Source organism: Macaca fascicularis, chromosome 7 (genome assembly GCF_037993035.2).
Source record: "Macaca fascicularis isolate 582-1 chromosome 7, T2T-MFA8v1.1".
In the NCBI taxonomy this organism is placed as follows: domain Eukaryota; kingdom Metazoa; phylum Chordata; class Mammalia; order Primates; family Cercopithecidae; genus Macaca; species Macaca fascicularis.
In genome coordinates this window covers 35,726,298-35,753,280 of record NC_088381.1, presented here as the reverse complement: position 1 = coordinate 35,753,280, position 26,983 = coordinate 35,726,298, and the positions used below count along the sequence as shown (strand labels likewise).

At 42.0% G+C, this 26,983-nt stretch overlaps 1 protein-coding gene across 1 annotated transcript in view; it reads left to right on the top strand.

Moving 5' to 3' along the window:
• Positions 1-26,983, top strand: part of MYO1E (myosin IE) — a 240,056-nt gene that overhangs the window by 98,534 nt on the left and 114,539 nt on the right. Inside the window, exons 2-4 of the mRNA XM_045395539.2 lie at positions 1,248-1,391; positions 12,175-12,264; positions 17,578-17,672. Of these exons, the coding sequence (XP_045251474.2) occupies positions 1,248-1,391; positions 12,175-12,264; positions 17,578-17,672 (329 nt within the window). The remainder of the gene's footprint in view (positions 1-1,247; positions 1,392-12,174; positions 12,265-17,577; positions 17,673-26,983) is intronic.

The following is a 26,983-nucleotide window of genomic DNA, read 5'->3' as shown; positions in this document are numbered from 1 at the left end:
GGGAAGTCATTTCTTCTGCCTCTCCCAGGACGAAGTGGCCTACCCTCCACTCCTGGAACACCCATTTTGTGTGTGTATGTGTTGACTGTTATTGATGTGTGAATCACTTTGTTCCATCATTATCTAGGTGTCCTTCAAGGAACTTTGAACTGCCCAAGTGCTCAGCTCCCCAAGTGCTCATGAATCAACTTTGTTCCATCATTATCTAGGTGTCTTCATGGGACTTTAAGCTACCCAAGTGTGCCATAAGAACTTGGCATATAGCTGAACACATGGGGAACCCCACTACAGAAATGTCAAATGAAAGGAAGCCCTGCAGTCCACAGAGTGTTCAGAGGCCGCCCCTGGTGTGAAGCTGAAAAATGCTAGACGTAGATGAGGGCCACAGCTTCGTCTACCCAAGGGGGCCACGCAGGGATGAGGTCTTCCTCTCCTGGGCGTGTTCCGTGATCTCATTTCGTCTGTCCTGTCCACATCCTTGTTATTAGAGCAGTCATCAGTCATAAAAATGTAGCCATCTTTTGAATATGGAAAGGCAGTATTACATGTATGACAGTGATAGGTTTATGAAGGGAAAGTAATTTAGATGACTTGAGAAATTATGACTGTGTGACACAGCCTTTGTGTGATACACATTCTGTCCAGTTCTGGGTTCTATCATATAATGTGCAAAACGAGACTAGAAAGTTTCTGTGTCGTTGCTTATTTTCACTGACAAATTCAACACAACAGTATGGTTGAAGGAGTCATCAGAGACTATCGATCATGCGTTATGCTGTATTCCTGACACTGTTTAGCACTTCATGCGTGTTATTTTGTTTGATCCTTACAGCAACATTGTGAAGTGGGTCTGTCTCCCATTTTACAAATGAGAAAAGAAGTCACTTTGTGTCACTTCAGGGACACAGTGAGGAGCTTTTCCCCACTTAGTCTGTAGATAGCAAAGCTGGAACTCGAATCCTCATCTTATTGATTGCAGAATCTGTCTCTGCACTGCTCATTCTGCTACATTTTATTTGAAGAATATTTGGGACACAGTGAGCGCTTAGGGAGCTTTTCCCCACTTTCCTTAGTCTGTAGGTAGCAAAGCTGGAACTTGAATCCTCATTGATTGCAGGATCTTTCTCTGCACTACTCATTCTGCTACATTTTATTTGAAAAAATATTTGGGAAATTAACAGCATTTTCTCTTTGTTACTACAGGGGAAAACAAACTATCCTAGTAATTGTGTGTTTTATGTTCCCAGGGAAGCAAAGGTGCCTACCGATACCATTGGCAAAGCCACAATGTCAAGCACAGTGGTGTGGACGACATGGTGCTACTCTCCAAGATCACAGAGAATTCCATCGTGGAGAATCTGAAGAAGAGATACATGGACGACTACATTTTTGTATCCTTTATTGGCTGCTTTGGACATTTCTAAGTGATATTACCATGTCCACAGTTAAATTGTGGCTTTATGCTAGGTGCAGCAGCTCACGTGGGTAATCCCAGCAATTTGGGAGGCTGAGGCAGGAGGATTGCTTGAGCCCAGGAGTTCCAGACCATCCTGGGCAACACAGGGAGACCCCTTCTCTATTATAAAAAACAAACAAACAAACAAAAAACTGAACTTGTGGCTTTATTCCTGCTTGAGAAGAGGTGTCTGAAAGTCTGAATGGATGCTGTGTGCTCACATTGTTTTCACAGTTTCAGAATGAGGTTTTGTATGTTTATATCACTTGGTTCAGGCTGTGCAAAGGGCAGAGACGATGTCCAATTATTCTCCTGGCATTTCACAAAGTGAAGACGTAGCCAGTATTTACCTATTTTCATCTATAATATTGTCCCTTTGACATGCTGTAGTCATGCACGTGGTGTCTGAAACCTCTGCTCTTCCTAGAGGAAGTCCTGGTTTGCAAAGAGTTCTGTCAATAAAACATCCTGATTGCAAAGCAGAGACATTAAAGTCTGGACCTAAAAAGCTTAAAAATTTTGCCAGTTTTTCTGCATTTTAATGTTTACTAAAGGAAATGTGAGAAGTGAAGATTGACTATTGAAAATATCTGACGTTCTGGAGTTGTTCTTTATGTTTCAATTTTAGCTTGCCAGTTGCCAGTTTTTACGGGGCTTTAAAAAATGCAGAATGGAAATTTGATTCAAATGTGGGTTGACTTCATTATCAACAGGGAACTGTGATATTTGCTTAAGTTCCTATAGGATTCAGGAGTTTCGTCTGATGCAACTATGTAAAGATATAGTGGTAGAACTATTGTGAAAGTTCGTCATGGACATGCAAAACTCTGTGTGAAATCTACATAATCGTACCAAAAAGTTTAACTTTGATGCCAGTAGTACCTTCTGAAAGTATGGTGTCATGGATGACCTATTAAAAAGTGGAGTCTTTGCTACTGATGTAATACACATCTTAGATTTTTACCCAAAAAGCTTGGGGAAGAATAGTTTTCACATCAGTGGCTTATTATGATTACTTAAACTGCTTGTTTGACTATTAGCTAAAAGCACTGGAACGTATGCAGTAATAACTTTTGCAGGGGCTGCCTATCCCATCACTGGTAAGTTGGGGGTGAGGTGGGGGTTCAAATTATCAGGTATTCAGTAAACAATACTATTAAATAATTAACAGCATTATTCCAAGGCATTGGGACCATTCTGACCAGTACTCTGCTGTTTCTTATTTACTATAAGGGAATTTTACCAATATCTATGTAGTTAAACCTCTGAACCTCTGTTTTCAAGGATTAACAGATACAGTTGGATTTATTGGCTGCATTATAATTGCATCATTTAAAAAATTTATTTTATCTTTATAGCACTTTGGGAGGCCGAGGCGGGTGGATCACTTGAGATCAGGAGTTTGAGACTAGGCTGGCCAACATGGGGAAACCCTGTCTCTACTAAAAACTCAAAATTAGCGGGCTATGGTGGCATATGCCTGTAATCCCAGTTACTTGGGAGGCTGAGGCAGGAGAATTGCTTAAGTCTGGGAGGCAGAGATTGCAGCGAGCCAAAATCGCACCACTGTACTCCAGCCTGGGTGACAGAGCAAGACTCTTGTCTCCAAAAAAATTAATTAATTAATTAATTTTATTTTTAAGTGACAAATACTAATTGCATATAGTTGTTGTGGGATATAATGTGATTTTTTTTTTTTTGAGACAGGGTCTCTCTCTGTCACCAGGCTGGAGTGCAGTGGCATGATCCTGGCTCACTGCAGCCTCTGCCTCCGGGGCTCAGGTGATCTTCCCACCTCAGCCTCCCAAGTAGCTGGACTACAGGCACACACCACAATGCCTGGCTAATTTTTTGTAGAGATAGGGTTTCACTATGTTGCCCAGGCTGGTCTCAAACTTTTGAACTCAAGCAACCCACCTGCCTCGGCCTTCTAAAGTGCTAGGACTACAGGTATGAGCCACCGCGCCTGGCAATGTGATGTTTTAATATGTGTATACATTTTGAAATAATAAAATCAAGCTAATTAACATATCCGTCACTTCACATACTTATTGTGTGTGGTGTAAACATTTAAAATCTACACTCAGCAATTTTGAAATGTACATTATTACTTATATAAGTTCTGTATCAGGGTGGCGACCTATGGCTGACAGACAAAATCTTACTCACCACCATTTTTTGGACAGCAGTTTTGTTGGAACACAGCCGTGGTCATTCGTTTAGTTGTTGTCTAGGGTTGTTTTCACACTACAGTGGCAGAGCTAAGTAGTTGTAACAGACTGTCTGCAAAGTCTCAAATATTTACTTTCTGGCCCTTTGCAGAAAAAAAATTGCTGACTTCTGCTCCAGATACCTGTGCAGGGCTTCTTTTTTTGTTTTGTTTTGTTTTGTTTTGGTTTTGTTTTGTTTTGTTTTGTTTTGAGATGGAGTCTTGCTCTGTCACCCGGGCTGAAGTGCAGTTGGCGTAATCTCGGCTCACTGCAACCTTCACCTCCCAGGTTCAAGCGATTCTCCTGCCTCAGCCTCCCAAGTAGCTGGGACTACAGGCATGCGCCACCATGCCCAGCTAATTTTTGTATTTTTAGTAGAGACAGGGTTTCACCTTGTTGGCCAAGATGGTCTCGATCTCTTGACCTCATCATCCGTCCGCCTCGGCCTCCCAAGGTGCTGGGATTACAGGCGTGAGCCACCGCACCTGGCAGCTTCATTTAATTTAATTGCACAAAAGCAGTTATGTTCAGTTGCAAGTTTTTATTTTATTTGGTCAAAATACTGAAATATACTTTATCTGGACTTATCACCATCAAAAAAATGTCAATCACTTTTACGTGCGGCACCCACAGCACTTGAAAACTGGCAGATAATTGATTAGAAGGAGCTGGGTGGCAGGATGTGGATCTGGACTGTCTGGCTTGGTCTGCATAGATCTGGTGACCGTAATGTTTTGTGACCTCTGTGCCTTGGTTTCCGTACCTGTAAAATGGGAGTAATAATAAAATCTCCCACATGAGGCTGTTGTAGGGTGAAACGAAATGAAGAATGCAGCAAGTAAACAGTAAGTATGAGTCATTATTACCACGCACTGGGGCAGGTGTGTAAGTGCTTCCCATATTTCCGAGTTATTTTCCAAAAATTCAACTGTAAAGTTGTTTATTGGAAATTAAAATTATTTTGCCACAGAAACCTAAGTTATAAATGGAAGATTGACAAGCCCATAGAAATCTTCATTTCCACTGACTGTAGTAGTTGAACAAATTGTATTTTGAAATGTTCTTGGAACGTGGGCTGAACTTACTGCGTTGTAAATATGGAAATACGATTTTTTGATAAGCTGGGTATAAAAAGAAACAAATGATGTCTGTAGTCAGTCCCTCCTAACTGCAGACAGCCTCACTCCTCCCCATCACGATTGTTTCTCCCAAAACACCAGAAGCAGGGACTATGTCTTGTATATCTTCTTCAAAAAGCAACATATAAAAACCCCTTAAAGCAATACATGTTCATTTAACATGGTTCATACCATGCAGTCAAGCAAAAAGGAAAATACCAAAGTAACCCAGAACCCATCACCAAAAGTTAGTTCTTATTAATCTCTTGGTGTAGAGCTTTCAGTTTAACCACATATGGTCATGCATATAGGTGTGCTTTCTTGTTAATTTTAACAAAAATGGCATCATCCTGCCTCATGTATTTTTTGGTTTCCTGCCTAATTTTTGGCATGGTGCATTGTATTAAGTATTCATTGACAATTTGTTGACTGTTAAGACTTGCTTTTTAAATTCAGACAACAGAGTTTTTAAATGACTCACACAGAGAGGGCTGTTTATGTGCCTTTGAATTAATGCTTTTGAATCGATGACTGATGAATCGTGTGCTCTACCAAGGAAATGAGTTACTAGACCACTAATGACTTTATGTTTTAGAAATCTCTACCCACTCAATATATGAGAAGCCCAGCATAAATGTGCTTTCTGTCATTAGCACAGAGTAGCTTTCAGCTTTGAGGAAGCTTGATGGATGTTTATGAAATAACACGGATGGTCTGCTGCAAATCTTCCTCTGCTAAGTGATAAAAGCGTCCTTTAACACTTCAATGTTAAGGGAATATTATAATAGAATGGCATTACTGTAAGTAAGAGTTGGGTTTTTTTCCTCTCCTATGTTTAATTGTTAAGACAAGAAGAGACTTGATTTCACATTAAGTTATAAAATTGCTCACTTTATCCCTTCTATATCTAATTCCTGCACATTGTCTTGTACTGAAAGACAGCATTTGGGGCAGTCGATTGTTAATGCATTCAGGCTGAATGCACATTTCTTCTACATTAGGAAAAAAAAAATCCACTTTGAAAATGCTGACATTGTTTACCAATAAAACTCCATATTTTTGAGTTATTTGTCCTATGACAAAGAAGGTTTAATTTGCCATCTGTTTGTCATCAACGTTACCACACTTTCTACAGTTACATTGTAAGATCTATGAGGAAGACATTAGTGTTCTCTGTTGTGCGTGGGGAGAGAGCACTTTTGACCACTTGGCTGACGAAAAGAGTTCCTGTGCAAAGCACTCCGTGCTTGTTCGGTCCAACTTTCCAAACTTGTTTTTACTCAAAGACCACACATTTTTAATCCTTGAATTAGGAGTCCAGACTTTTGTGCTAGCCCCACTGGATTTCAAAGCAGCGTAGTTGTTTTCGAGCGAGGCGTGGCCCTTGGCATCCAGTTCACTTGGAGGGGCAGCGTGCTACATAGCAAGATAGATGCCCGGCTGAAGCCAGAGCCTCGAGTTCCAGCCCACCCATTCTCCACGTGACTCTGGGAAAGTCACCTCACCTCCCTGTGCCACCTCAGGGATGAACCCAGGGAAGTCCACTTAACCAGCATAGGTGGTTTTGGGAAATTCACTGACTATTAAAACAGATTTTAACTGGCAGGGTGTAGTGGCTCATGCTTGTAATCCCAGCACTTTGGGAGGCCAAGGTGGGCGGATCATGAGGTCAAGAGATCGAGACCACCTTGGCCAACGTAATAAAACCCCGTCTCTACTAAAAATACAAAAATTAGCTGGGTGTGGTGGCACACGCCTGTAATCCCAGCTACTTGGGAGGCTGAGGCAGGTGAATTGCTTGAACCCGGGAGGCGGAGGTTGCAGTGAGCCAGGATTGAGCCACTGCACTCCAGCCTGGTAACAGAGCAAGACTCCGTCTCAAAAAAAAAAAAAAAAAAAAAAAAGAAAAGTTCAACTCTTGGCACTGCCTAATAAGACTATTGAAAACAAATATTTGAGGCTGAGCATGGTGGCTCATGCCTGTAATCCCAGCACTTTGGGAGGCCGAGGCGGGCAGATCACAAGGTCAGGAGATCGATATAATCCTTGCTAACAAGGTGAAACCCGTCTCTACTAAAAATACAAAAAATTAGCCGGGCATGGTAGCGGGTCCTTGTAGTCCCAGCTACTCTGGAGGCTGAGGCAGGAGAATGGCGTGAACCTGGGAGGCGGAGCTTGCAGTGAGCCGAGATCACACCACTGCACTCCAGCCTGGGCAACAGAGTAAGACTCTGTCTCAAAAAAAAAAACCAAAAAACAAAACAAAAAACAAACAGAAAACATTTTAAAGTTGTGCTACCATCACATTTCATAAAAGAAAGAATATTTTTACACCAAAAATGTAGGAAGGAAATAATCTAAGAATAAAGGACAGTTTCTTTATATTGAATAAATTAAACTTTATGAAAAATTCAGTGCATTGTTTCTTTTTTTGTCATTCTTGCTGCAGGTTAGTGGAAACTCATAGATCCATGGACAGGCATTTGGGAACCCATCAATTAAAGATATCTTGGGTCGGGTCTCTTTGGTCTCCCAGAGTCTTTTAAATAATTGACATTTTTTTTACTCCTGTTTTTTGGTATCATAGCTTCATATCTTCCTGCAGTTTGAAAATTAACCTTAGGCCACACCTTCACCACCAAGGATTATGTGGGTAGGGACAATGATTGGAACGGCTTTTCCCAGAGGCACACCTGAATTATGTAATAGGAGTGGGAGTGAGCATTGTTGGAATTACCTGGAGTTCCCAAACCAGCAGGAGAGCACAGGTCTCCGGAAAACAGCTAAGGCCTCTGCACACATAGCAAGGTGGAAAAGGTGAAAATTGTTTAGATAAACAATTATTCCAAACTCTCACCGGAAATAACTACGATATGTTTATTTTCTTGAAGTCTAAATTAAAGTCTCCTTAGTTTTTCTGTAGAAACAGCCATTTTATTTTTTGAGACTTTATTTTTTATTTTATTTTATTTCATTTTATTTGCTCTGTCACCTAGGGTGGAGAGCAATGGCGTGATCACAGCTCACTGCGTCCTTGCCCTCCCAGGCCTAAGTGATCCTCCCACCTCAGCCTCCCAAGTAGCTGGGACTGCATGTGAAGACCACCATACTTGGCAGGTTTTTTGTTTTGTTTTGTTTTGTTTTTAAGAGACGAGGTCTCAGCATATTGCCCAGGCTAGTCTCGAACTCCTGGAATCAAGCAGTCATCCCACATGTCTTCCCACAGTGTTGTGATTATAGCACCCAACCAGAAACAGCCATTTTAAACCAAACTTTATTTTTTAGGTGTCTTCCCAAATAATATTATCCTCAAGAACCCTACTGATAAATTTAGGGAGCAGTTACAAATTTCCCTCTTCATTTCATTCTGAGCTGAGTCATTGATTCAGGATTGGCTTAGAGTAGTCCAAAAGAAATTTTTTTTTTCTGAATATCTCCTTAACCAGGCCCTAATCAGAATTTATGTAATGTACTTGGTGAAAAATCAAGACTTAATGAGGTATCTCTTTATATAGCAGATTAACAGTGTTTAAAATGTTGGTTACTTTAGGAGCTCATAGGCAACTGAATTCATATTTACTAAGTAACCAAGGGATTGGTGGGGAGGTGGTACCTTTGGCTGATGGCCTGAGGGCAGCCCTTTATTCTTTGTGTGCAGTGATCAATTTGTCTAGGACAAGGTGGCAGTAACCACATTCCCTTTACAGCTAAGGGAAGAAGTACCCTCCTCCACGGAAGGAGCTTATTTGCCTGTTTGTTTTTCCCTGGGGATGGATATAGACATGAAATAAACATCTTCCTCTTCTGAAGTGAAGATGGTTCTAGCAGTGCTGTATTTCTTTAAAATTGGGTTTGCCATAAGAATCATTATTACTTCATTCATTAATTGTTTGTTTGTTTTCTTTTTTTGGAGCCAGGGTCTGGCCTCTGTTGCCCAGGCTGGAGTGCAGTGGCATGATCATGGCCCACTGTAACCTCGACCGGCTTGGCTTAAGGAATCCTCCCATCTCAGCAGGAACTACAGGCACGTACCAACATGCCTGGCTAATTAAAAAAAATTTTTTTGTAGAGATGAGGTCTCACTAGATTGCCCAGGCTGGTTTCAAACTCCTGAGCTCAAGGGATCCACCCGCCTTATCCTCCCAAAGTGCAAGAACTACAGGCTCCAGCCACCACACCCAGCTTGTTCATTCAATTTTGATTAGGTCCTTACCATTTAGAAAAGATACTTTAAAAAGCCACCTAAGGGAAGTGGGTTTTCGAGTATGCAAAGCATCACAGAATCTAAGTCAGAAGAGGCTGCCAATTTAGGGTTGCCAGATAAAATTCAGGACTGCTGGTTAAGTTTGAATTTCAGATAAATAACAAGTTACTTTTTACTATTTGTACCAAATATTACTGGGGAACATACTTATTTGGGACATAGTTTAAAAAAAATTCTTGTTTGAATGACTTTCCAATTTAACTAGTTTTCTGTGTTTTTATTTGCTAAATCTGGCTACCAATAATAATGTTAACACAGTACTTGCTTATCTTAGACATTCTAGCTTGTTGATCAGGAGTACGGGCTTGGGATCCAGACTGCCTGAGTTAGAATCATAGCTCTGCCACTTATAGTTTGTGACCTTAAGCAACTTTTAAAATTTCTCCATGCCTCAGTTTCCCTGTACAGGTTGAGTATCCTTAATCTGAAAATTCCAAATTTGAAATGCTGCAGAGTTTGAAATGTTTTGATAATCGACACGATGCTCATCAGAGCATTTCGATTTTGGGTTTTTGGGTTAGGGATGCTGAACTGATGGTGAGTGTAATGCAAACGTTCCAAAATATGAAAAAATGCAAAATCTGCAAAAAGCATTTTGGATAAGGGATAGTCAACCTGAAGTAAAATAGGGCTGTTAGTTGGTGCTAAGATGTAAATGTATATGTGTTTAATTAATTTTATCACCCTTTATTGAGTCTTGGCTACAGCATCATGGACGTCTTATCTGCTTGATAATTTTAAACAGTACATATATGTGTCCTAAATTTTACCTCAAAGAAAGCGGGCTACTAATCTGTCATTGGCCTCATTCTGACTGTGGCAATTGGGAATACATTTTCCATGGCCCTGCTTCCATTAACTCTTCAGTAATTTTCAGTGATGGCTCACTGTATCATTAGCATTTTCTCTTAGCACTATGGCCTGCCCTTAGACCAGAACTGGGCGCCACTGGAGTGGTCTTAAAACCACCTCATCTTCCCTAATAGCAATTCATGTTCAGCCTCTTCAAATCTGAAGATCTTTCTGGTCACTGACAAAGAGAAGTAAAATCACAATCATGTCATCCTGCATGCTCACCTTGGTATATGCACAATAATTTAAAATCTTATCTTTAAAAAAATTACATGATTATATGATCCATCTCACATTGATTTGTATTCAATAATAATAACCCTGTGTCTAATAGAAACTAACAAACCATTGCTTCTAAAACAGCGCCTGGCATGTTAAACCACACTTGATATATGCGTCATGATTTCAGATATTAACAGGATAAAACATGTGCCTTAGGCGATGTTAATTAAGGAAAAGCCACTACTACGTGCTATGTTCAGACACAGTGCTGAGCATTTTATAATTATTTAAGTATAGTGAGAGTATCAAATAGGTCCTATTTTATCTCCATCAACACCAGCCAATCTGACTGAACACCTGGGCTGGTTTTCATGGTACACAGGTCTTAATATGTAAATAGAAAAATGTCCCCCTGTGGGAGGAAATCTCATCGTTTTAAGTCTTTATCTAAAACTATATATTTGTAAATAACTTTCTGTTTAACAATTTATTTGTAAAACTTCTAAACACCTTGAAATCGATCATTGAAAGAAACAGTTTTGAATGTCTATGTGTGTGTTTGTTGTTGCGATTTTTCCATGAAGTCAAGAAGTTATATCTGTTCTGTTTATTTTGTTCACTGTCATATCCCGAGCATCTAAAACAGTGCCTGGCATGTTAAGTAAGCACCCAATTCAAATTAGTTGATTGTTGAATGAATAAATGGAAAATTTTTTTCATGTGATCATAAGACTTCATTTATTTTGGCATATTAAAATGTGTTGTGTAAAATTTTTAAGGCCCAGCATAAACATAGCCTCTCTGAGAAGCCTTCTTGGATTCTCCAAGCAGAAATAATACCTTCTTTCCCTAAACCTGATGTAAGTGGGGTTTATAATTTTCTTCTCTGAAAACTACCTTATTGATGATTATTACTATTATTTTGAGACGTCTCTCTGTCACCCAGGCTGGAATGCAGTGATGTGATCTTGGCTTGCTGTAACCTCTGATCTGGGCTCACTGCAACTTCTGCCTCCTGGCCTCAAGCAATCCTCCCGCCTCAGCCTCCCAAGTAGCTGGGGCTACAGGCACACACCCCCATGCCCGGCTAATTTTTTTGATTTTTTTTTTTTTTTTTTAAGAGATAGAGTTTCGCTATGTTGCCCAGGCTGGCCTCAAACTCCTGGCCTAAAGCAGTCCACCCCTTTGACCTTCTAATATGCTGGGAGTACAGGCATGAGCCACTGCACCTGGCCAGAAAATTACCTTGTTGACGCCTTTTAATTCCTCTAAGCTTGTGGAGAACAGAGCTGTTAGTTCATCTTGTATTCCTGTATTTGTTAAATAAGTAGATGATTTTTTTGGGCGGGGGGACAGAGTCTCACTGTGTCGCCCAGGCTGGAGTGCAATGACACGATCTTGGCTCACTGTAACCTCCGCCTCCTGGGTTCATGCAATTCTCCTGCCTCAGCCTCCTGAGTAGAGCAGCAGGGACTACAGGCTTGTGCCACCACACTCGGCTAATTTTTGTATTTTTAGTAGAGATGGGGTTTCACCATGTTGGCCAGGCTGGTCTCCAGCTCCTGAGCTCAAATGATCTGCCCACCTCAGCCTCCCAAAGTGCTGGGATTACAGGCATGAGCCACCATGCCCGGCCGATGAATGTGTTTTTACTGTACCTAACAGATATGAAAGTTCAAAGGAAAAAATGCATATAATTTCAGGGGAGGACTGGTAACTGGTTTTTTCACTCCTTGGCCATTTTTGCTTTGTTTTCTTTTCTCCTTGCTGCACATGTCGCCGATCTTGAAAGAATGTGCTTTAATTTATTTAACATAATGATTTCATTTTGTAGCACCTTGGTAATTAAATTTATTACTCTTCCTTAGGAGGAACAAAGCCTGTGCTAGTTGCATGATTGCTTTTGTCTTTATTTGTAATCTTTTAGAAAGCAAGCACACAACCTTTCCACTTGGACAGTCATTACCAATTCTTGGTAACATCTGGTTACTTAATTTGAAAAATGTGTAGCTATGAAGATTAATGATGGACCTTAACTGAGTTTAAATTCAGACATACATAGGATCTGTATTAATCTCAGTCAACCCTTTCAAGCAGATGCCATATTTTGGGGAAAAGGAAATTGAAATGTACCAAGGAGCGGTAAGTTACACGTCACATAAATTGCTGCCTTATTTTGGGCTTTTATGATGCACACATGGTTTTTCTTGAAGTTAGCAGTACTTTGCACTTTTCTGTTATGAACTTTTTATTGGAGAAACTTGTGACTTTTTTATTTTTAATGATCTTTTTATTTTTTAATTTTTATTATTTTATTTTTATTTATTTATTTATTTTGAGACAGCATTTTGCTCTTGTTGCCCAGGCTGGACTGCAATGGCATGATCTTGGCCCACTGCAACCTCCACCTTCTGGGTTCAAACAACTCTCCTGCCTCAGCCTCCCAAGTAGCTGAGATTATAGGCACGTGCCACCACACCCGGCTAATTTTGTATTTTTAGTAGAGATGGGGTTTCACCATGTTGGTCAAGCTAGTCTTGAACTCCTGACCTCAGGTGATCTACCTGCCTCAGGCTCCCAAAGTGCTGGGATTACAGGCGTGAGGCACCGCGTCCGGCCAATGATCTGCTTTTTAGAGCACAGCTCAAAAAACCTTAGGACTATCATTATTTGAGCCTTATTTACGTAGAAAATTAATTAAATGGGATGTAAGACTTACAGCTCAGGGATCTTCCTGCTTCCACATATGCCACAAAAATCTAAGGAATAAAAATTATTTATGGGTAAAAAATAGAGCAATGGGTACTGATTTGCAGAATCAGAACCATTGTTAAACTACGACTATGACTTGAACATGAAAAATGAATCTTGTATTCATTTTTGTCTTCAATCTTGTATTACTTCATTTATTAATTTGACCCTGGTTCCTATTCATAATCAGCTCCCTAGCCTTTCAGTTGTATAGTAAAACTGGAAGCTGTAATTCTCCTTAATATATTTTATTCTGTGATTCATCACTTCCCGAGGCCTCCCCATCTCTGCATCTTTTTCCTTTCCTTTTCCTTCCCTTTTTGCAGCAGAAGCACAAGAGCATTCATTAATCCTGACCCCTAAAAAGCAAACAAAAGAGAGCCCACACAAATTCATCAGTTGAAGTGGAAGGCAATTTACCCAGAGCAAGAGCCCACCCCATTGTTGCCAGATGAATGGTGCCGGTAGCTGGAGCCGAAGGAGGCTGCCACGCGAAAGACCTTTGATAATGCTGCCTTTATGGGAGCCCAGCACAAGGGAAACACTGTCAGCAGAGGCTGGCCCTGCCCTAGTGCCCCGATCAGCAGGCACACAGAGCTGGCTTGGCATCCTCGATGACAGCCAAGGCACTGTAGATGGAAGTGCCGTGCATGTGTGTTTCTCTAGTTTTCTGAAAAGGGTTGCTGTATGCACGTCCCTTTTAGACCATTTATCTTTTGAAGTGTTCTCTTTTAAGGAAATGTAGAATTTCTTAAAAATATGCTTAATTTTACTGCTAATGGTAACAGATGATTGTAAAACTGGTATTTACTGAGTGCCGTGTACTATGTTATACTTGCAGCAATAATAAAACAGCCCTGGTTGCTGGCTGTGTCATACCATCTATCTCCATTTCATAGATGAGGAAACTGAAGGTTAGAGAGGTGAAGTACTAAAATATACTGAGTGGTGGAGCTAGGAGTTGAAGTCAGGTCCCAATGACTTTGAGAGTCTCAGGGGAGGGAAGAATCAGGTAAAGGAAATGCCCACTGTATAGTTTTCTCACAGATAGCTGAGAGGTTCAATAAGACCACAGATAGGAAACCAGTTTGGAAAATACAGGGTGACATGCAAAGGTCAAGTATGACAGTTCTGCAGCATTGAAACCTTACTGGGCAGTGACTTTCCCCCGTTGCCCATGGCTTTCTTTCCACTTTATTTCCTTCCATTTTCCATCTTCTTGTCTTTCTTACAGTCCTCTACTTTCTCATTTCAAAGAGTCATTAAAGATTGTGCACTTGAGACCAGAAACCCAAAATGATGGTAACTGAGAGGGGTACTAAGGCCTAAGTTTTGGTGACACTCTCACCTCAGTGAGAACCTGACCTAAAGAGGGGAATTTTTTTTTTTTTTTTTTTTTTTTTTTTTGAGACGGAGTCTCGCTCTGTCGCCCAGGCTGGAGTGCAGTGGCCGGATCTCAGCTCACTGCAAGCTCCGCCTCCCGGGTTCACGCCATTCTCCGGCCTCAGCCTCCCGAGTAGCTGGGACTACAGGCGCTGCCACCTCGCCCGGCTATTTTTTGTATTTCTTAGTAGAGACGGGGGTTTCACCGTGTTAGCCAGGATGGTCTCGATCTCCTGACCTCGTGATCCGCCCATCTCGGCCTCCCAAATGAGATCCCATTGTTTTGGACTGATCTCATGCACTAGCATTTGGTCTGGTCTGACAGACCAGACCAAACGAACATGGAGTCACTCATGTTACATGTGATGTAATCGAAACTTTAAAGAAACAGACCAGGAGATGCCAGCAGGGAGGAGGTCCCCTCTACTCTAACCCTTACAGAAAGTAACCTAAAATCTTTGTTCCCATCTTACAAACCCCACTGTTCTGCTATTTCTCAATGATATTTGAGAGCAAGTAAGTACATTTTTACAGTGGTGACAGAGTGACATCAGTGCCTAAAGTTTTGGTATTTCAAAATTGAGAGGATGACCAAAAGAGGGAAATTGGACTGGGCGTGGTGGCTCACGCCTATAATCCCAGCAAATTGGGAGGCCAAGATGGGAGGCTCGCTTGAGTCCAGGAGTTCAAGACCAGCCTGGGCAACATCGTGAGACCCCGCCTCTATTTAAAAACAAAAACAAAAAAACCAAGAGAGGGGAATTGTTAAATTAAGTTTAGCCTAAAGCTGCTTCCTTGCATATTTTAAGTTCGGGCTAAATGTTTTTTTTTTTTTTTTCTTTTTTCTTTTGAAACAAGGTCTCACTCTGTCACCCATGCTGAAGTGCAGTGCTGTGATCTTGGCTCACAGCAACCTCCACCTCCAGGACTCAAGCGATCCCCCCACCTCAGCTTCCCAAGCGAATAGCTGGGACTACAGGCGCACACCACCATGTCCAGCTACTTTTGTTTCTTTTTTGTAGAGAGGAGGTCTCACTATGTTCCCAGGTTGATCTGGAACTGCTGGATTCAAGTGATCCTCTGGTCGTGCCCAAGAAGTGCTGGGATTACAGACATGAGCCATCACACCCAGCCCTAAATGTTTCTCTGTACTCAGTAAACTGTAGCCTAACCAGATGTGTAAACAAACTATAACCTACTCTTCTGCCAGTCACTGAGTTTTGGCCAATCAAAGGTGGCCAACAATTCAAACTGTGTTCAAATAAGGCAAACTCCAAACTAATCTGTAACTAATCTGGCTCTTTCTGTACCTCACTTCCATTTTCTATATATATATATATTTATTTTTTTTTTTTTTAATTTTGTTTTGTTTTGTTTTGAGATGGAGTCTCACTCTGTCACCAGGCTGGAGTGCAGTGGTGCAATCTCAGCTCACTGTAACCTCCACCTCCTGGGTTCAAGCAATTCTCCTGCCTCAGCCTCTTGAGTAGCTGGGATTACAGGCATGTGCCAGTACGCCTGGCTAATTTTTGTGTTTTTAGTAGATACGGGGTTTTGCCACATTGGCCAGACTGTTCTCGGACTCCTGACCTCAAGTGATCATCCCACCTCAGCATCCCAAAGAGATTACCGGCCTGAGCAAGGGCCGGCCCTCACTTCCATTTTCTGTATATCACTTTCCTTTTTCTGCCCAAAAATCTTACAGCATATGGCAGCGCTGGAGGCTCTCTGAACCTATTCTTGCTCCAGGGTGGCCTTGTTCACGAATCATTCTTTTCTCAATTAAACTCTGTTAAAGTAAAATAATAACTATAATAATCCTGTAGAATCCTAGTGTATACTAGAAGTCCATTTAAAACCATATCCAGATATCTGCTCCTGACCATAAGATTAAGGCAGAGATCACATATTCTGGCTCCTGCATAGGGTTCTTTAGGTGATCAGTCCTAGGCATAGCTTGCAGCCTTCCCTGGGTAGTTCCCCTTATGAGCGCCCTGCCTACAACATGGGAAGAACACTGGGTATTGGATACAAAGCCCCCTCATCCTAACCCCTCCCCACCAAACTCTCATCTTCCAGAGCATGGCAGAGAGCAACAACTTCTCAGCCAGGCCCCCTTTTCTATAGTAAGTCACTGCACAATAAAATAGATTGAGTAAATTAATCCAAAGATGGATTAAGTAAATTAAGCTTCACCTTTGTATATCACTCTACCTTTCCAAATTGCTTTCCCATCCATCATTTATACTGTGAGACTTGCAGCTTGGATGCTATTATTCCCATAATTATAGCTCACTGCATCCTCCAGCTCCTGGACTCAAGCTATCCTCCCACCTCAGCCTCCCAAGTAGCTAGGACCGCAGGCATGTGCTCCCACACCCAGGTAATTAAAAATTTTTGTGTGTGTGGAGACTAGACTCCAAGTCCTGGTGTTAAATGACTCTTCTGCCTCAGCCTGCCAAGTAGCTCGGAGTGATCACAGGCTAGGAGTGTTCTTTCTCCATATATACCCAACAAAGTATTTCTCTTTTTAGTAATTTTTGAGGTTGTGGTGAAGGTGCATGTCAAGAAATTGAATAAAGCAGGGCTGAAGTCAGCCTGAGAATTTATTAAGCATGGAAAATGTATTTAGTTTGATATTTGTGCATAGCTAAGATATCCCATAAGATGAAATCACAAACCCAGGAGAATATCTTAATGTGGTAGGATTTTTTTTCCAATAGAGATGAAACAAACTGGCTAAACTAGCTTATCCCTTTAAAGAACACACCTTCTTGCCCTCCTCTTATGGAAAGATTTAAGTATTTTTTTCTGATCCATAGATAATCTCACCTAATTCCCTCTGAGGCCCCAGAATCTACAACGTGGCCTCTTCGAAAAAATTACATAGGAATTTAGAATTCTGGTAGAAGTCAGAGCTAAGTGTTGGGCAGGCCTCTCCTAAGACCTGTTGCCCGAGTGTCTATAGAAACATTTAGAAATGGACTGTCACCTGCAGAGGCATGTATGGGTGGAAGGGTGGGGTGTTGGAGTGTCTGAAGACACTCCACATCCGGAAGGCTGAATCATGGATATGCCTACGGAAGGCTCCTTCCAAATTCCGTCTTAATGTTGCGAGGGTGTAACCTTGATGACCTAGGAAATTTTATGAATTCTTGTATCATGCAACCTTTAAGATGTAATTATAGGCGTTGGAACTATGGTGCACGATTCATTTCCAAATTCAGAAAAAGAAATTTAATGTGTTGCCTGTCTGACCATGATTTTGTTTTTCTTGTTTAATTTTTATTATTTATGTATTATAATTTTTTGCTTTTCTAGGCACAGTATGAAAACCCACCACATATCTATGCCCTTGCGGATAGTATGTACAGAAACATGATCATTGACAGAGAGAACCAGTGCGTCATCATCAGGTATGAAAAGTAGCCTTATCTGTGGCCATGGAAGATATGAGACTATGCTGTGGTTATGTATTTCGGTCGATAAGCAGTGGTTTTGCAACAGCTACTGATGTCACGGCCTGGTTAATGTGTCTGAGTAACAAGCAGGTTAGCTGCTTTATCTTGGTTTATTTATAACTCTATGTAATAGAGCTCCATACCATAAAACTTTTGAGCTCCCCTGGGGTTGCAGTAAGTATAATAAACATGTTTTCACTGTTTAGTCAGATGGAATCCTTTTCTCTAGGTCCCTATTTTTTCTTTGCCTTCATAATTTAGTAGTTCATGTTTGAACATTTTTGGTGAACTTTGTCATTTGCATTGAATTTGGGGGGAGATTACTGGTAATGGCCGGCATTAGGTGTCTGTAACCACGTTTCATAATCCCTCTAGCTTGACACACGGCTCTGAGTCCTGCCTGGTTTTAAGTCAAGTTTGTTCAACCTGCGGGCTGCAGGCCATGGGCCACATGCAGCCTAGGGCAGCTTTCAGTGTGGACCAAAGCAGATTCGTAAACTTTCTTAAAACATTATGAGATTTTTTGCAATTTTTTTTTAAGCTCTTCAACTATCATTTGTCATAGTGTGTTTTATGTGTGGCCCAAGACAATTCTTCTTCTTCCAGTGTGGCCCAGGGAAGCCAAAAGATTGGATACCCCTGGCGTAAGTGCTTTTAAAATTCTGCTTACTTATAAAAATTAGCTGGGCATGATGGTTCACGCCTCTAATCCCAGATACTAGGAAGGCTGAGGCGGGAGAATTGCTTGAGCCTGGGATGAGGAAGTTGTAGTGAGCTGAGATCGTGCCACTGCACTCCAGCCTGGATGACAGAGCAAGACTCCATCTCAAAAAATAATAATAATAAAATAAATTCTGTTTACCAACTCCAAGTGGGGTGACTCACACCTGTAAGCCCCAGAGTTTGAGACCAGCCTGGGCAACATGGCAAAACCCCATCTCTACAAAAAAATACAAAAATTAGCCAGGCATCTGGTGTCATTTGTCTGTAGTCCCAGCTACTGGGGAGGCTGAGGGGAGAGGATCACTTGAGCCAGGGAAGTCAAGGCTGCAGTGAGCTGAGATTGTGCCATTACATTCCAACCTGGGTAACAGAGCAAGACCCTATCTCCAAAAAAAAAGGGGCGGGCTCATACCTGAGTGGAGGCTGAGACAGGCAGATCACTTGAAGTCAGGAGTTCAAGACCAGCCTGGGCAACATGGGGAAACCCTGTCTCTACTAAAAATACAAAAATGAGCCAGGCATGGTGGTATATACCTGTAGTCCCAGATACTCAGGAGGCTGAGGCAGGAGAATCACTTGAACCAGGAGGTGGAAGCTGCAGTGAGCCAAGCTCATGCCACTGTAATCCAGCCTGGGCAACAGAGTGAGACTCCATCTGAAGAAAAAAAAAAGCTCTGCTTACTATTGTGAATATTTTCAAACACTGGAAAGTATAAGCATCCATATTCGCATCACCTAGAATTTGACAGTTCCCAATTTTATCATACATATTTGTGTTCATCTCTTTTAGTTAATTTTTCTGAGATATTTTTGAAAAAAAAATCTTTTATTATGGATAATTACAAATATACACAAAATGAGAAAGAATAGTAGAATGTGTCCCTGTATATCTGTTTTACACTGTTATCAGTATATGGCCAATTCTGTTTTATTTGGTCCTCCCATTCTGTCCCACTTGATTACTTAAAGCAAATCTGGTAGGGCATGGCAGTGGATTCATTTCCAAGGTCCAGAAAAGATTACATGTAATACTAGCACTATGGGAAGCCAGGAGGCAGGAGGATCACTTGAGGCCAGGAATTGGAGACCAGCCTGGACAACACAGCAAAGCCTGTCTCCATAAAAAAAATTTTTTTAATTAGCTGGGTGTGGTGGTGCACACCTGTAGTCCTAGCTACTAGGGAGGCTGAGGCAGGAAGATCACTTGAGCCCAGGAGTTTGAGGTTACAGTGAGCTATGCTTGAACCACTGCACTCCAGCCAGGCGACAGAGACCCTATCTTTAAAAAAAAAAAAAAAAAAAAGCAAACCCAAAGATCCCCTTTATTTGTCGATAATTAGTATGTGCCTCTAAGAAATCATTCTTATCACACCTTAAACATGAAGAATTCTTTTATAGTATGTAATATTATCAGTATTCCAATTCCGTTGTTTTCCTATAATTTCTTTTTTATAGTTAGTGTGTTTTTATTTAGGATCCAAACAAGGCCCATACACTGCACCTGATTGCTATGTCTCTTACGTCTCGGCTTTTAACAATTTTCCTTTCCCCTTTTTGTTTTCTTGGGTTTGTTAAAAAAAAAAAAAAAAAAAAAAGTTGTTTGTCCTGTAGATTTTGCTATACAGTCTGGTATTGCCTAATTGTATCCTATGATGTTGCTTAAGTATTCCACTGTCCCCTATATTTTCTGTAAATTAATAGTTAGATATAAAAACTTCATCAGAGGCCGGGTGCAGTGGCTCACAGCTGTAATCCCAGCGCTTTGGGAGGCTGAGGCGGGCAGATCACAAGGTCAGGAGATCGAGACCATCCTGGCCAACATGGTGAAACCCCATCTCTACTAAAATACAGAAAATTAGCTGAGCCTGGCAGCATGTGCCTGTAGTCTCAGCTACTTGGGAGGCTGAGGCAGGGGAATCGCTTGAACCCAGGAGGCAGAGGTTTCAGTGAGCTGAGATTGCGCCACTGCACTCAAGCCTGGCGGCAGAGTGAGACTCTGTCTCAAAAACAAAACAAAACAAAAAAAACTTGATCAGACTCAGATTCCTTTTTTGGCAAAAGAGACTTCATCAGTGATGCTGTGCACTTCGTGCCTGTTGCTCTCTCTTCGTGTGTCCAGATTGTCATTGAACCCATCTGTCATAAATCATTGTTTAATTAGTGGTTGAAAAATCGTTGTTTTCTAATTCTGTTATTTTTCTGCATTTATTAGTTCTTTTGCTTGGTCACCTTCAAATAAAAACTATGTGGGAAATTTAGACAAAACCCTGGATTCATTGCCATTACTCACCTGTTTTCAAAACAATGAATTGTTGCCCTAGCAGTCTCCCAAGGTAATGTGTTTTATTTTCTGTATTATTCCAAACTAGTGGACTTTTAATATTGTACCTGTTTAACTACATTGCAGCTGTACTTTTCAAGGCTGGAATGATCCTATTGTTGAGTTGTGACAGTCTTTTATCTTAACTCTTATGTCCTTTGGACATGACCCCAGTAGGCTCTGTTAGTTTCCTTCTTTAAGACCTTCTAGCTCATCTTGTATATTTCCTATGTAGAATCCACTGTCTCTCTGGGGGCCTTGGTTCCTTTCTTTTCCTTTTCTTTTTGAGACCAAGTCTCATTCTGTCACCCAGGGTGGAGTGCAGTGGTGTGATCTCAGCTCACCACAACCTCCGCCTCCTGGGTTCAAGCAATTCTTCTGCCTCGGCCTCCTGAATGGCTGGGATTATAGGCATGCACCACCATGCCTGGCTAATTCTTTTGCTCTCTTTTTTTTTTTTTTTCTGAGACAGAGTCTTGCTCTGTCACGCAGGCTGGAGCACAGTGGCGTGATCTTTCTTCATTGTAACCTCCGCCTCCCAGGTTCAAGCAATTCTCCTGCTTCAGCCTCCTTAGTAGCTGGGATTATAGGTGTATGCCACCATACCCAGGTAATTTTTGTATTTTTTGTAGAGATGGGGTTTCCCCATGTTGGCCAGGCTGGTCTCAAACTCCTGACCTCAGGTAATCCACCTGCCTTAGCCTCCCATATTGCTGGGATTATAGGCGTAAGCCACTGCGCCCAGCCTCTTTTGCATTTTTAGTAGAGACAGGGTTTTACCATGCTGGCCAGGCTGGTCTTGAACTGCTAACCTCAAGTGATCTGCACACCTCAGTTTCCCAAAGTGCTGGGATTACAGGCATGAGCCACTGCACCCCGCTGGGCCTTGTTCATTTTAATAAAAGGGAAATGGCGTTAAGAGACCACTAAACTGGGCACCAAGAGTGCTCGCTGCCCTGTGTTGTCAGTGCCTGTAGTTCTTTGAAAGGAAAAATCTAGGGAATATGAGCTTTTTAAGAGAAAAATGAAATTGGAAAATTGTTTTCAATTAATTTTTAAGATTTCAGAGTTTTTATCTCTTTGATTTTAATTTTTGTATCCCATTTCTCTTATGCTGAAAAATCTTAGTTCCTGATTACGTTAGCAATTATTTGCATTGCATTGTATTTTAGACAGAATAAGTTTGTTAATGCTTTTAAAGTAACAATACCAATATTAGTAGCAATACTGAATTGATTTTAAAATTTCTTTGTTATTTTTTGTCCAAATACCCAATATTTACAGTCAAAATACTGGGTTTCATAAAAGTCACTTAAAATAATCCTTTTCTATGTCAACCTGACCTATAGTTGGGTTCATTTATTTCATTTTCAATTTTAGTTGTTTAGCATTTTTAAATGTAATTTTGTTTTTATAATTATGCAAAACATCTACATGGTTCCAAAGTCAATACTGTAAAACATGAGCACTGAAGCATTTCAAGGTAAATATATATCTGAAGTATTTGGAGGCAAATATAGACTTCATGACATTTTACCCCTAAATATTTCCACAAGCATATTTGAAAAATTGAAACATTTTCTTACTAATCCCAAGACCATTATCATAACTCAATAATTAGTAGTACATTTTCAACATCATCTAAAAACTACAAACTTCTCTGATAGTCGCAAATGTCCTTTTCTGCTGGTTTATGCAAATCAAGTAATGATGAATGCATTTGGTTATGAATCATAAATGTATTTTTATCCTACCACAGTTGCCCTATTACTACTATTTTTTTCATGACACTGACTTTTTGAAGAAACCAAAACTAGTTTTCCTACAGACATCATTTACATGTGTCTAATTGCTTCTTCCTGGTCTCACTATACTTATTCCTTCGATTGGATTGTCCACAAATTTAAGGTTATATCTAATGACTTGATTAGATGCAGATGCCAGTTAAATTGTGTGAGGAGGAGCACCTGGGTCATGTTGAATTCGGTTGCTTGATAGGCAATGCTTCTGTTTGACACTAAGCCGAGGTCACCGGCTACTAGAGAGGCAGGTGTTTTCCTAACTGGAATTTAATGAGGGTCCAGGATGAGTTTTCTGATAGAGTCCTCTGCCATTTCTCCTTCCTCCCATTTTCCCTCTTTTGGGTGTGTGCCGAAACAAGCGGGATGGGAATGGTCTTGTTACATGAGCTTGCCAGTCTGGAGGTCCCCTCAGTCTTCTGCAGCCCACGTGTCTCCCTCCACCTGCCACTGCAAGGTCCACTGGCACTGAAGCGGGATGATGCCCACTTCCAGATCCTTGTTTCCAGTTGTTCAAGTGGCAGAGATTTCAAGGAACCTGCTCCCAAGGATTTCTGTTGCAGTGGCTGTGCTTTCATTTAGGAGATTTGCTTTCATTTAGGAGCTAGCTGGAGTTGGACCAAACTTCACGTTAAGGGCACAGGCCTCCTGTAGACTGCCCTCCCTGCAGACATCAGCTACATGGTGAGGGCTCCCCAGGCCACCCTTATCAATTCATGGGTTCCCACTGCCCTCCCCTGCCTCCCCGCAGGTTCAATAATTCACTAGAAAAACTCACAAAACTCAGAAAAGCCCTACACTTAGGATTACAGGTTTTTTTCTGGCAAAAGGATACAAATTAGAGCCAGACAAAAGAAGAGAGGCTGAGGGTGAGGTCTGGAAGGGTCCAGAGGTGGATCTTCTGGTTTTCCTCTCCCTTTGGAGTCATGGACGGCGCTACCTCCTACTGGTGTGAGGTGTGACAATACTCACAGTATTGCCAACCAGAGAACATCACCTGAGCCTCTGGTGTTTGGGCTCAATAACGCACTGCCTGCCTGGCCCGCCTTCAGTTTCCAGCTGCTCTCGAAGGCTTGTGCAAACGCCTTTAGTTTCCAGTTGGAGGTGAGAATTGTGATGGTATGTCCCAAAGCACCCAACATAAATCACATCATCAGACTGTCCTATGGTCAAAGCCTCCGAGCAAGCAAAAGGACTCCTCTTAGGTAGGACGCTCCAGGGGCATAGACATCACCGCCCAGTCACCGAGGGCAAAGGCCTGAGCCCTTGAGTTCATTCTCTTCTGCACCAGGGCTGTGGTTTGTCTGCTTTGAGAAAGCAAATTGGAAACCTCTGGCATGCCGTCGTTCATGCTCACCTGACCCTGGGCAGCACATCTCACGCCTGTCTGGACCTTGACTTTTTCACCTGTGAAGGAACTGAATGACTAGATGACCTTTGAGGTTGTTCTGGTTTTGGAACTCTTCCTTCCAAATAATTTTGGAGAGTAGGAAAGGCAGGGAAATCCTGTTCTGGGTAGAAAGGCCAGGTTTGTAGCCCCTGACACTGGATGGGGCAGGTGCTACATCTGTTAGGGGCTGAGTTGAATGGTGACTTTTTATTTTTTTTTTTTGAGACGGATTCTCGCTCTGTCGCCCAGGCTGGAGTGCAGTGGCGCAATCTCTGCTCACTGCAAGCTCCGCCTGCTGGGTTCACGCCATTCTCCTGCCTCAGCCTCCCTAGTAGCTGGGACTATAGGCACCCGCCACCAAGCCCGGCTAATTTTTTTGTATTTTTGTAGAGACGGGGTTTCACCGTGTTAGTCAGGATGGTCTGGATCTCCTGACCTTGTGATCCACCAGCCTCGGCCTCCCAAAGTGCTGGGATTATAGGCGTGAGCCACCGCACCCGGCAAATGGTGCCTTTTAAAATGCATTTGTGAGCAGAAAACAAACAAACAAAACCATTTTCCTGGAGGCTGGAAGAGAAGCCTGGTCCTCGTGCTGAGGGATTCTGGCATGGCTGGAAAGACTAGGAATCTCTGGTGTCATTTAATTAGGAAATAAAAAATGAAAGATGACCTAATTTCTATGGTGTTGTTTTAGACTTCCACCTCCCAATTTCCCTGGTGTGACTGTCTAAATGACACTTTAGATGGCATAATGCAGCCCATAAAGGCGGTGTTTTTAGTTTCCTCTCAGTCTTACTCATGTTTTCTAATGCAGTGGATACGGTGACAGGATGGACTGGCACCTGACCATTTTGAGACTAGAAATGAGTGTAACAAATTGGATTTTTTTTTTTTGAGACGAAGTCTTGCTCTCTTGCCGGGCTGGAGTGCAATGATGTGATCTCGGCTCACTGTAACCTCTGCCTCCCGAGTTCAAGCGATTTTCCTGCCTCAGCCTCCTGAGTTGCTGGGACTACAGGTGCCCGCCACCACACCCAGCTAATTTTTCTCTTTTTTTTGTATTTTTAGTAGAGACGGGGTTTCACCATGTTGGCCAGGATGGTCTCGATCTCTTGACCTTGTGATCCGCTCGCCTCAGCCTCCCAAAGTGCTGAGATTACAGGTGTGAGCCACTGCGCCTGGCCACAAACTGGATTTTAAGAGAAATAAATCAAGGAAGGAGACACCCTGCTTTCTCAAGCACAGGGCTCCATGGAAGCCTAGGTCCATCTACCAGCTTGATTTATCAAAACAGCTGGAGTGGAGTAGCCTTGGGTAGACTGAGCCGCCAAGCAAACTCACAAGGAAGTGTGAATCAGACCCCAATTCATTGTTTCATAGGGAGAATTCTGCCTGTGGACAGCTGATTATGTGCCTTGGTATACAGTCCATGAAGGGAGCTAGATTACCACAAGAAGGCTGGATAGAGGGGTGAATTCTGAGTGAACAGATGATCTTATTCACTAATACTGGCTCACAGCACTCGCCTCTATCTGGAGATGTGAACACATGAACTAAGGGTGTTGCTCTAGCCTGCAGAACAGTCCTTTTACTTGGAGAAAACATCTTATCTCTGCTGTTTACTTTCCTGTCCTGACTCTGCTGTAAGTCAACCCCGTTTTGTTAACCTACAATCTCTCCTGCCAAGCCCTGACATCTATTAGGCTAACTTCTAGTCAGGAATAAACACCTGGGGTTGACCTTGGATATTTCTTATGCCTTCCTCCTTAGCCCACTGGCAGACAAATCAGGGAGAGTGGCTTCTATAGATGAGGATTTTTTTTTGAGATGGAGCCCCAGGCTGGAGTGCAATAGTGTGATCTTGGCTCACTGCAACCTCCGTCCCCTGGGTTCAAGAGATTCTCCTGCCTCAGCCTCCCGAATAGCTGGGACTACAGGTGCCCACCACCACACCCAGCTAATTTTTTTTGTATTTTTAGTAGAGACAGGGTTTCACCATGTTGGCCAGGCTGGTTTTGAGCTCTAGACCTCAAGTGATCTGCCTGCCTTGGCTGCCCAAAATGCTAGGATTACAGACCTGAGCCACTGCATCTGGCCTATAGATGCTAATTTTATCTACCATGCCTTGTGTTCACTAAATTTTTTTTTTTTTTTTTTTTTTTTTGAGATGGAATCTCACTCTATCACCCAGGCTGGAGTGCAGTGGCACACTCTTGGCTCACCACAACCTCTGCTTCCTGGGTTCAAGCGATTCTCCTGCCTCAGCCTTCTGAGTAGCTGGGATTACAGGGGTGTGCCATGACACCTGGCTAATTTTTTTTTTTTTTTAATTTTTAGTATAGACGGGGTTTCACTCTGTTGGCCAGGCTGGTCTTGAACCCCTGACCTCAAGTGATCTGCCTGCCTCAGCCTTGCAAAGTGCTCTGATTACAGGCGTGAGTCGCCATGCCTGGCCTAGGTTCACCAATTTAACTTTCTAGGGTTAAGTATTTCTGATTCCTGAATTGCCTTACTGGTTCAGTGGCTGTACAGATATGTAGGCTCCACCTCTGGAGATTCTGTTTCAACTGATCTGTGGTGGCCTTGGAGCATTAATATCTTTTTTCAAGCTCCCCCAGCTCACTGTGCTTAAAAGCCAGGGCTAAGGCTCTTGAAATCCTGATTTCGGTCACCTCTTGCTGTTAGCACCATCAGGCCCCGCAAGATAGACTTCCTGACTGCCTGCCCTCTGCTGGTTGCTTTCATATAGGTTGTCTCTTTTCATCCTTACCGCTGTGTTGGCATTGTTTTTTGAAACTTCATCTAGAAAATGAGGCTTAGGAGAATTCCAAGATCCAAAACTAGTAGATGGCAGAGCCTCTATTTGAATTTAGCCCTGTCTGACTTCAAACCTTCCGCACTTTCTTTATACCTGTTAGCAGTGTTGTCTCTCTAGGTCTCAAGTTTCCCGTATTTTAATGGAGATGTAATAGCTACCGTACACCATGGGACAGAGGTCAGGACAGGTTAGTTACCACTGGACTTGAGCTCCTAG